This window comes from Ctenopharyngodon idella, chromosome 12 (assembly GCF_019924925.1).
Source record: "Ctenopharyngodon idella isolate HZGC_01 chromosome 12, HZGC01, whole genome shotgun sequence".
NCBI classification, from domain to species: domain Eukaryota; kingdom Metazoa; phylum Chordata; class Actinopteri; order Cypriniformes; family Xenocyprididae; genus Ctenopharyngodon; species Ctenopharyngodon idella.
In genome coordinates this window covers 30161956-30171362 of record NC_067231.1, presented here as the reverse complement: position 1 = coordinate 30171362, position 9407 = coordinate 30161956, and the positions used below count along the sequence as shown (strand labels likewise).

General features: G+C 37.5%; 1 protein-coding gene across 1 annotated transcript; it reads right to left on the bottom strand.

Moving 5' to 3' along the window:
• Positions 1-1365: 1365 nt before the first annotated feature.
• Positions 1366-9000, bottom strand: scd (stearoyl-CoA desaturase (delta-9-desaturase)). Its single transcript, XM_051914897.1, has 6 exons — positions 8702-9000; positions 8336-8548; positions 5778-5908; positions 3951-4156; positions 3608-3840; positions 1366-2946 (listed from the first exon to the last, which is right to left on the bottom strand). Exons 2-6 carry the CDS (start codon positions 8538-8540, stop codon positions 2747-2749), a joined length of 975 nt encoding a protein of 324 aa, XP_051770857.1. The 5' UTR covers positions 8541-8548; positions 8702-9000; the 3' UTR covers positions 1366-2746.
• Positions 9001-9407: the final 407 nt, after the last annotated feature.

Sequence of the window (9407 nt, the reverse complement as noted above, 5' to 3'; positions counted from 1 at the left end):
TCAGTACATTTGAGGGACGGTTCGCTGATTGGTCCACTGGGGTCATACGGCGCTGCTGATTGGCTGACGTTGATCTGCTGTTGAAATTCCCGGGATGTTGTGAACGTTGTGACGTAACCCTGAAATGACCGCGAATAACACACTACTGCGCTTCTGGGTTTGTGTGTCAGACACCGTCTTGCCAAATGTACATATTTACTCAAGACCAAATGACAATATTGAAATAGTAATGGCATTAATTAATGTAGCCTTTAACATTATAACAGCCTTCTGTCGTTTTTAAAACATTTTAATATATTTATTAGCTTCTGTATAAAATGAATACGAATGCCTGCAGTGACTGTATTAACCAGTGCTGATTCAGCAGTCTGTATATAATGTGTGAACGGCACGCATTGCATTTACAGACAGAACCTACTAGTGAATAGTGACAAGTACAGACATGCAGAACAAATTATGACCTGAGAAAATAATGCACTGTAATGTGAAGCCGTTCAACAGCCAGAGTTGAGAATATCAGCATTTTAAAGAGGACCTATAATGCTTTTACGAGATGTAATATAAATCTCTGGTGTCTCCAGAATGTCTGTGAAGTTTCAGCTCAAAATACCCCACAGATCATTTATTATAGCTTGTCTAATTTGCTCCTATTTTGGTGTGAGCAAAAACGCGTTTTTTTGTGTGTGTGTGCTCCTTTAAATTCAAATTGCGCTTTCTAAAAGAGGGCGGAGCTTTAACAGCTCGCGCTTCAACAACAAAGCTGGAGAATCTCACGCAGACAAAATGGCGATTGTCGGTGTTCAGCCTTACATTGTTCAAACCGGAGTCGTACACTGATGGAGAGACTCAGGAAGAAGTTAAAACATTTAGACGTTTCTGAACGGTTAGTGGATACATTTATGTAGTTGAATTTACCCTCGTTTGTGAAGCAGTCCGACGTAAAATGGCGGCATGGCCTCACCCTCCTTTGCTGCGTGTTCTCGGGGGCGGGGTTTATGTAAATTTTAGGGTTAGTGATGTCACCAAGCGGGAAGAAGGTTGTTTAAACAGAGAATTCTTTAAAAGAAAATATCTCCCTTTGCATTGAACTTTGAGCGTCGTAACCTTGCAGATGCTCAAACAGCAACATTACACACTAACTAAAGTTAAAAAAGTGAAATCATAATCAACCACCCCTTGAAAAAACTGATCTGTAGTATTGACTAACTTTACTTCTTTATTTCCATCCGGTTTATTTCCATTCCATTTTTTTTCCTTTGTCATTGTGTTATAATTAGAATTCAAGAAAAACCGCTAAAAGAATGTCCCAAAACAGAGAACATTGGCACATGAATATGAAATGAAGTGAGGTAACTCAGACAGGTGTCAAAGTTTAGAAGCTCTTTGCTTGAGACTTTATTTCCAGTAATAGATTAAGAAACAAGAGTCTATTCACTATTACAGGCTGTTATATCACAAACAAGAACATCATATTAGTTTTAAGAGCCAAAGGCTTCTTCCAAACAGCATGAGAAATATCACAACTGCTTTTTGGCATCTCGAGTCACAAGTGTCAGAGTGAAAATAAGGCGATCTGTCCTGTGAGAGGAACAGCGGCGTCTTCGAGTCACACGCTCAGAAAGGAATTACAATCCAAATTGTTTTAAAGTTGCCAAACAATCGAACTATGAGCAACTTGTCAAATGAAATCTAAACATGGAAAAATAGCATTGAAAAATCTCTGAAAATACATTATGTTTGATTAAACATACAGGTGAAGTAGAGCCAAAACATCATCGGCACGCATGCAACAAACGTTTTTGGCAACAATAATACCAGCGGAGCCTGTATTATTATAATTACTGGAAGTTTTGTTCGACATACTTCCATCCGTGTTATTATGCAATAGAAAAGATGTCTGTATTAATACAGCATGCTTACACTAACGTTCCAGATGTATTTAGAAGACGAAAACGTTAATGTAGGAACAAATCTGGACTTGGTAAGGATGATGTTGCACAGTTAATTACAATACAAAACCAAACTATACATTTTACAGTACTGAATAATCAAGAATCAACACTCTCAATCATTGTCACGCAGCTTCTACCATTCAATCCATCTTCTGGATTCTGTTACCGTAACATGAAATTATAGTTAACGTTACTCACTGTAAGTAAGTTAGCAAAAAGACTTATGAACCGTCATATCTGTGCTGAGGTCAAATGCTTATAAATCAAGAATCATTAATACAGATTCAAACAGTGCTCCAAAACATGAACAATTTGTGCAAGTATGGCGACAAAACAGTTTGGCAATATTAAATTATTAAATACGATCGCTTGATTCAGTAAGGTGCGGCTGTTAAATATTAAATAGATTTTAATTTCTCTCAAATTGCACAGCTAGGTTTGGTAGGATTCCACCCGGGACGCACACAAAAAGGCCCGGGAGGGTGACGGGGTCGTTGGGCGCCGCGTTTAGCTCCTGCATTGAGTAAACTGGCACGTCAGCTACAAAAGCTCAGACTGGGGTGTCAAAAATATCTACAAGCCGGAAACTAAATCTGAATAAGCGCTACACAAACAGGTCGGATCCCCGTATTAAAGCTTCACAGGCTAGACTGAGGGGGAAAAAAAACATTTGTCATCTGATGTCAAACTTAAAGCAGAAGCTTGTTAAAACTCCCCGTCACTGGAAGGATCGATTGTCCTTCTGTTTTCCGGCTGGCAGTTTTGTTGGGGACGGACGGGCGGCTGACCGGCCATTAGCCGCTCCTGTGGCTGCCGTCTCCGGTGCGCTGGACTCGAGCGAGGACCGCCTCTCTGGACACGCGCTTGGGGTCGCTGGCCAGGCCCAGGAAACACATGAGGTCGATGAAACAGGTGGTCAGATTGAGCTTCCAGCCGTACTCACTGGTGGAGTAGTCGAAGGGGAACGTATGGTGGTAATTATGGAAGCCTTCACCTGAGAAATGAAAGCAGGAGATGAGATCATCAAAAATGGAAATGGAAATTAATCATTAATATGCAATCTAAGAGCAGCCTACAGGGTTTTTTCTACCATGCAAACTATATTTTTTTTTATGTAGTTTGACCAGATATATCTATATAAAAATTTTGAACATTTTTTGATATATTTTATATTATTTATTTGGTAAAATATTATTAAAATATTAAAACTCTAAGAATTTATATTTTTTTAAATGTATTTTAATATTTTTTGCTTATATTTTTATTATATAAATTATATTTTTTATAATAAAAAGGAAGCATTTTAGATGTATTTTTTTATATTTATTCCATGATAGATTTTCATGAAAATTAAGCACTCATTACTGTCAATATTTTATTTGTTGAGTTTTTGTTTGTTTATTCGTTTGTTTTGTAATTTTCAATATTGCTTCATATTTTTTTAATACAACAATTTTTAGATATATTTTTCTATTAGAACTTGAGGTTAAATTTGCTTAATTGTCCTTGAAGAAGAACATAATTTACTATTTTTTTCTTTTTATAAACTCAAATTGATCGTTAGCATTTAAGCTCAACTTTATCACATTAACGACTGCTGCAAACGCTCGTTTTCCAATAATCTGACCGTCACAGACTAGCTACATCAGACATACCTATGGCACTGAAGGTGACAAATCTGTTCTCCCTGGGGTTAATGGTGCTGTCGTAGGGCCGGTTTCCCCACATGTGTGCGGCGCTGTTGACCAGCCAGGTGGCGTTTAACACAAGCGTGTATCTGAGGACGGTCGGGACGAAATACGCCACCCACAGCGTCTCCCCCCAAAAGAACCAGGGCACAAACATCGGGACGAAGAAGCACATCAACAGCACAGACGGCTTGTAGTGCCTGAGACAGGGAAGAGAGTTCAATCAAACTTTGTTCATCAAGTGAAGCCTCTTATTCTGATTGACACATAAAGTGACCAATGACAGTGGCAAGTATCATTTCAGACTTGCCTCCTCTGAAACATGACGACCTTATCGGCCTTCAGGTCACTGATCTCCAGCTTGCGTCCCTTCTCGATGACGTCAGGATGTTTACGGACCAACAGCCAGCCGATGTGAGCAAAGAAAAACCCTCGCACGGCGTTGTGAGGGTCGGCGTCCGTCTCCGAGTACTTGTGGTGAACGCGATGATCACGTGACCATTCGTAGATGTCATTCTACAGCAGAGAGAGCAGGAGATGAAACATGTCATATCTACACTACTAACTAAAGAAAAGATTGCAATTCAGTAGCACAGAAATTACACACTACATCTTTAAAAAAATCCCCTCAAATTAACAGCGAATAGACAGAAATGGCAGTTAAATGCACAAATAATAATGTTTATATGGAGGAATTAACCATCTTTTACAAATTCTAAAAATGCTGCATGATTAATCGTTAAAAGATGGTGATCTCGATTCAAACACCCATGTGATCTTATTCCTAAATGACATCGATTCGGCTCTATTAAACCATCGAAAAGTATGATCACAGAGAACATTTAGATCTGTGTTGGTGCTGCCGTCGAGCCAGAGACAGCCATTGTCATGAATAAGTATGAAACAGCTTTTAAAACACACTGTATAATTATTTCTTACAAATATTCAAATTATTACAGAAGTACTGGGATAAAAGTTTATAGTTCGGATATAAACACTGATGTCTACGGAAGTGATCAAAATAGAGCAAAATCAGCTTTTGAAAGTAACTTGACGCTTCAAATATAAAGATTGTATCAATTACATCGTTACACCAGTAGGTGGCGACAAGTGACTGTTAAAAAATGTGTTTGTTATTGAATCATTCCTTCAAGAGACTCGTTCATCCAGTAATGAAACAAGTGAAGTCTTTAAGAGTGAGTCATTGAATCGTTCGCTCAACCCGATTACTTTTTAAACATTTAAAATGGATTGCAGCTATTAACATTTTGTCAGAACCTCTAGTAAATTAAATGTTATTTTGTTTAGTTCATGATCTCTTTGATTCTCAATTCGTCCAAAATCATGCAAATCAAATCATTAACAACTAACAGTGACACTAGCAGTCAAAAGTTTCAACAGACGACTGAATTTGTTTCTCATGATCTTAAAAACACTTTGATCAAAAAGCACAAACACAAACCAGCTTCATTTGCTCCGGATGAATATTGTTGGTGTTACAGGGCTTGAATTTCAGCGTGGGATTGCGCATAATTTTACTCATTCCCGCAGATTTTGTTCTCACACCCAAAGTGTGCGCAGATAAAGCTACATCTCAGTAATAAAATTGAGTTATTTTTCACTGCTTATTGCACTTTAACAATCAAATACACACAAAATAATGTCAAAATGCGGCGAGTATTCACGTAAACACTTATGTTTTAAGTGAACGTAAACGGTTGAGAAAGAAAATGCATGTTTAACTGTATAACGGATTGGTTCGTCAGGTCTTAAAGTGACAGCAGCCTAATATACCTGCTTTCAAATTATGAGATAATATAAAAAATATCTATGACAGTTTTTCCCCATGGTATCAGTCAAAATTGTGGCCAGTGAAAATACTGAGAGGCTAGTAAATTTGGAAAATTTGTGCCATTTTAGAGTTTGAATCGCTTTACTATTAGTATTCTAACATGTGGTAAACAGTCAGAATAAAGAACAAGTGAATGCGTCCAAACTCTTGTCTCTCAACTCTATACTAACGAATGCAACAATGACAAATAAATCAAACTGTGTTTTGCAGATTGCGAGGTCTGTGCTTCTGATCTAAAAAAGCGTCTCTGAGAACCCAACATCAAGACCATTTAAAGTTGCTTACCTGGAAGGCCATGGAGTTGGCAAAGGCGAGAAAGATCCGGAGAGGTAAAGACGCTTTATATGATCTGTGACTCCACAACCTGTGAGCGCCCGCAGTGATGCCCAGAGCGCTGTACACGAAACATGCGAAAGCTGCAGAAAACAAACAAACGCCATCCGTTAGATAGACCTATGCAAATAACTTTAAAATTTAATGGAGCTACTTGGAGCCACAAAACAAATCTTCAATTTTTAATGCACACACTTCACTCACAATCACACATCAGTTCAATGAACTGTTTATGCGAATAGACTTGATGCATCCTGTAACTCAACTTTTTAAAGTTTTTTTTTGAGCAAATATGCTTGGAAATATGCATAAGCAAATATGCATAAGACATAACATTTGAGGAATCATTCATTCATGAAAGTAAAAAACGGGCAAGTAAACCAGTTCGAAAACATGAGTTAGAGTGGCCTTTTTTTTTTCTTTTTTTTTTTACAGTGCATAAAATTAACATATTGACCTTCCATCAAAACTGAGCCAACAAAACTTTAATGGAAACATCTGTCTTCATTTACTTTGCATATAATCACATTTTGACCGATCATGTGCGTGTGAACATTTAGAACTGAAGCACATGTGAATGAGATTTAAAAAGATTATTTTAAATAAATTGAATTGAATATAGCAGGGCTGTAACCACCGTAGGCATTGAGGAGAACATGGAAAAATAATTAGAAATGGCTAAATTCCATCGTCGCTGTAGCTTGCATGTGTTCCGGTCTGTTCTGTTTATGCAGTTTTTCTTTGATTACCTTGTGAATCGATGCCCCCAGGGCACAGTTGCCACCTTGTGGATAAACTAATTACTGCAAAAAAAAAGTTAAATGCGCATGTTTGACCTGCGCATACAAGTACGCATGGTTACAAACATCCGACGGTGCGCATACAGTACGCGTGCACTCTTCTGATGACGAAATTCGCGTCACGCGCACTGTACACTGACCCTCGCATACACGTAAAAAGTGAAAAATACGTTGGGCTTAATAGCGCTCGTCAATGTCAAAATGATAGCCAATCAGATCAAAGAAGACGGGGCTTACTATTCACTGAAGAAGAGTGTGAATTCCAACGCGACGCTTTTAGTTTCTACAGTGAAAGAGTGCATGCGTGCTAAGATACAAGTAGCTAAACATTTAATATTTGACGACGGATATGTTTAACGACCCACAGTAACATACAGTGATGCAAACTACTCAATTTATGGAATTTCTCCATTTTGAATTGAAAATAGGCAATCAAAATGATGTCATTCATAACTGTATGTGACGAGATGAGACGTATTTTACATTTTTGACATATTAGACTTAGAAACAAGAGTGAATGTGTGCATATTTTTTAGAGATGCACGATATATCGGCCACCATATCGGTATCGGTTCAATTTTAATGTTATTGTTATCGGCCCGGTAAGAAAATTTGGCCGATATATTAAAGCCAAATATAATTCAAATATAAAGAATTATCGGTATCTGCTGATATATGTTCATTTTTAATGTTATCAGTATCGGTTCGATAAGAAAATTTGGCCGATATATTAAAGCCGAATATAATTCAAATATAAAGAATTATCGGTATCTGCCGATATATGTTCATTTTTAATGTTATCGTTATCGGTTCGATAAGAAAATTTGGCCGATATATTAAAGCCAAATATAATTCAAATATAAAGAATTATCGGTATCAGCAGATATATGTTCATTTTTAATGTTATCAGTATCGGTTCGATAAGAAAATTTGGCCGATATATTAAAGCCAAATATAATTCAAATATAAAGAATTATCGGTATCTGCCGATATATGTTCATTTTTAATGTTATCGTTATCGGTTCGATAAGAAAATTTGGCCGATATATTAAAGGCAAATATAATTCAAATATAAAGAATTATCGGTATCTGCTGATATATGTTCATTTTTAATGTTATCGTTATCGGTTCGATAAGAAAATTATGGCCAATATATTAAAGCCGATAAATAACGGATTATTTCCTTCAGCTGAGACACTTCAGATGCACACTGTTCACCATGATGGTTTTGAATTGCTTGAAATATGATTGAAAATCACTTCAAAAAGTTCAAACACATGCAGTGCAAGTCTGTCATATAAGCTACATAATATTATAATGAGAACATTATAATTGTGTGCTTGGGACATGGATTTTAATCGGGCTCTCAAAAATAAAAATAAAAATTGATTTAAATTTATCAGGCAATATATCGGTTATCGGCTTTCAAATATAAACAATTATCGGTTATCGGTATCGGCCGAAGTTTTCATATCGGTGCATCCCTAATATTTTTTAAATAAAATAATATTTGCAAAGAGTTTAAATGGACTATTTCACATCTATAGTTTATCATATTTTCTTCTTTATTCCCTTTTAACATTGTGCTAAACATGTGTTCCATGTTATTAAGGAATGCATGGAATGACGTATGAGTAAATGAAGACAGAATGTTAATTTGACCACAAAGCATTTAGTGTGTTGCTGCTGATGTGCAATTTTAATACTTACTCCAGATTAATGTGAGAAAAGATGCAGATGGTATCAGTAAGAGTCCATACAGAGCTCCAGTGTGCAATAAAGTCATCAGAATTACATTTCTCCACACTACGACGATGGGAGGTTTAGGCCCTTCTTTCTCTTTATATGTGTGATCAAACACGTCCTCCACTGTCTCTGCGCGCCGCGCCTGAGCTTTGATATCCATGTCAGGCATGATGATCACTGCCAAAACAAACAGACACTTCCGTTAACATTCAATACAACTGCGACGCTGCAGAACCAGAACCAGCAGGGCAGCAAAGCCAGAATAAACTGGGTCACATCAGCGTGACGCGACAGAAAAAAAAGCATTTTGTCAGGAAGAAAAACACTCACCAAACTGCTGCTGCTGCTGCGGATGGGTGAGAATTCAGCGCACGTGGAAGCTTGAATTAAAAGTACAGCCGCCTCTGAAGCAGGAATATCCAAACGCGCAAGAGCTGAGATGCGTAACAGCTGCTGTTGAGGGTGATGCGTAGTACTGTCTTGAGCGGAGAAATAGCGCGCTGTGATTGGTCAGAGAGTTTGATGCCACCTTCCAGGGAGTGCACGGATTGGCTGATGCTTATCTGATGTTCGCTTTCTCTTTATTCACTTCACACCAGCATCCCCGTACAATCGAACTTCACCGGAGTCGGTTCGCTTATTTATACTGGAAATCCGCTCACCCCACCGGCGAGGAGTTTCTCTGCTCCAGCCAATCATCGCGAGCTCGTGCTGTCACTGCCATGGGCGCTATTTCATCATTGCACAATCGTCATTATTTTTCATATAAGAGTTGTTCTTTGATTATCACTTTATAGTGAATATAAAAGATGCAAAATACTGATACACTGATAGCTGGACTAAAATAACAGGACTATAGTGATACCAAGTGAACTACAGTTACCCAGGTGTTTTCCAAGGGTGTTTTCCAAAAAAAAAAACTTTTAATTTTTAATTAAGTTTTCTTGGTTTTGCGTGTTTTACCTTGCATGCTTTTAAATATTTAAAACGTACAGCCCTTGACAAATAAATGGATCAATTTCACTGAAATAAATCA

What these genes read in the sequence shown, in the direction of transcription:
- scd (XM_051914897.1), bottom strand. Translation starts at nt 8,540, where the DNA reads ATGCCTGACATGGATATCAAAGCTCAGGCGCGGCGCGCAGAGACAGTG. An exon ending in CCAACTCCATGGCCTTCCAG is followed by an intron (nt 4,157 to 5,777) that starts GTAAGCAACTTT and finishes TCTCTGCTGTAG; the next exon opens with AATGACATCTACGAATGGTC. An exon ending in TGTCACCTTCAGTGCCATAG is followed by an intron (nt 2,947 to 3,607) that starts GTATGTCTGATG and finishes TTCATTTCTCAG; the next exon opens with GTGAAGGCTTCCATAATTAC.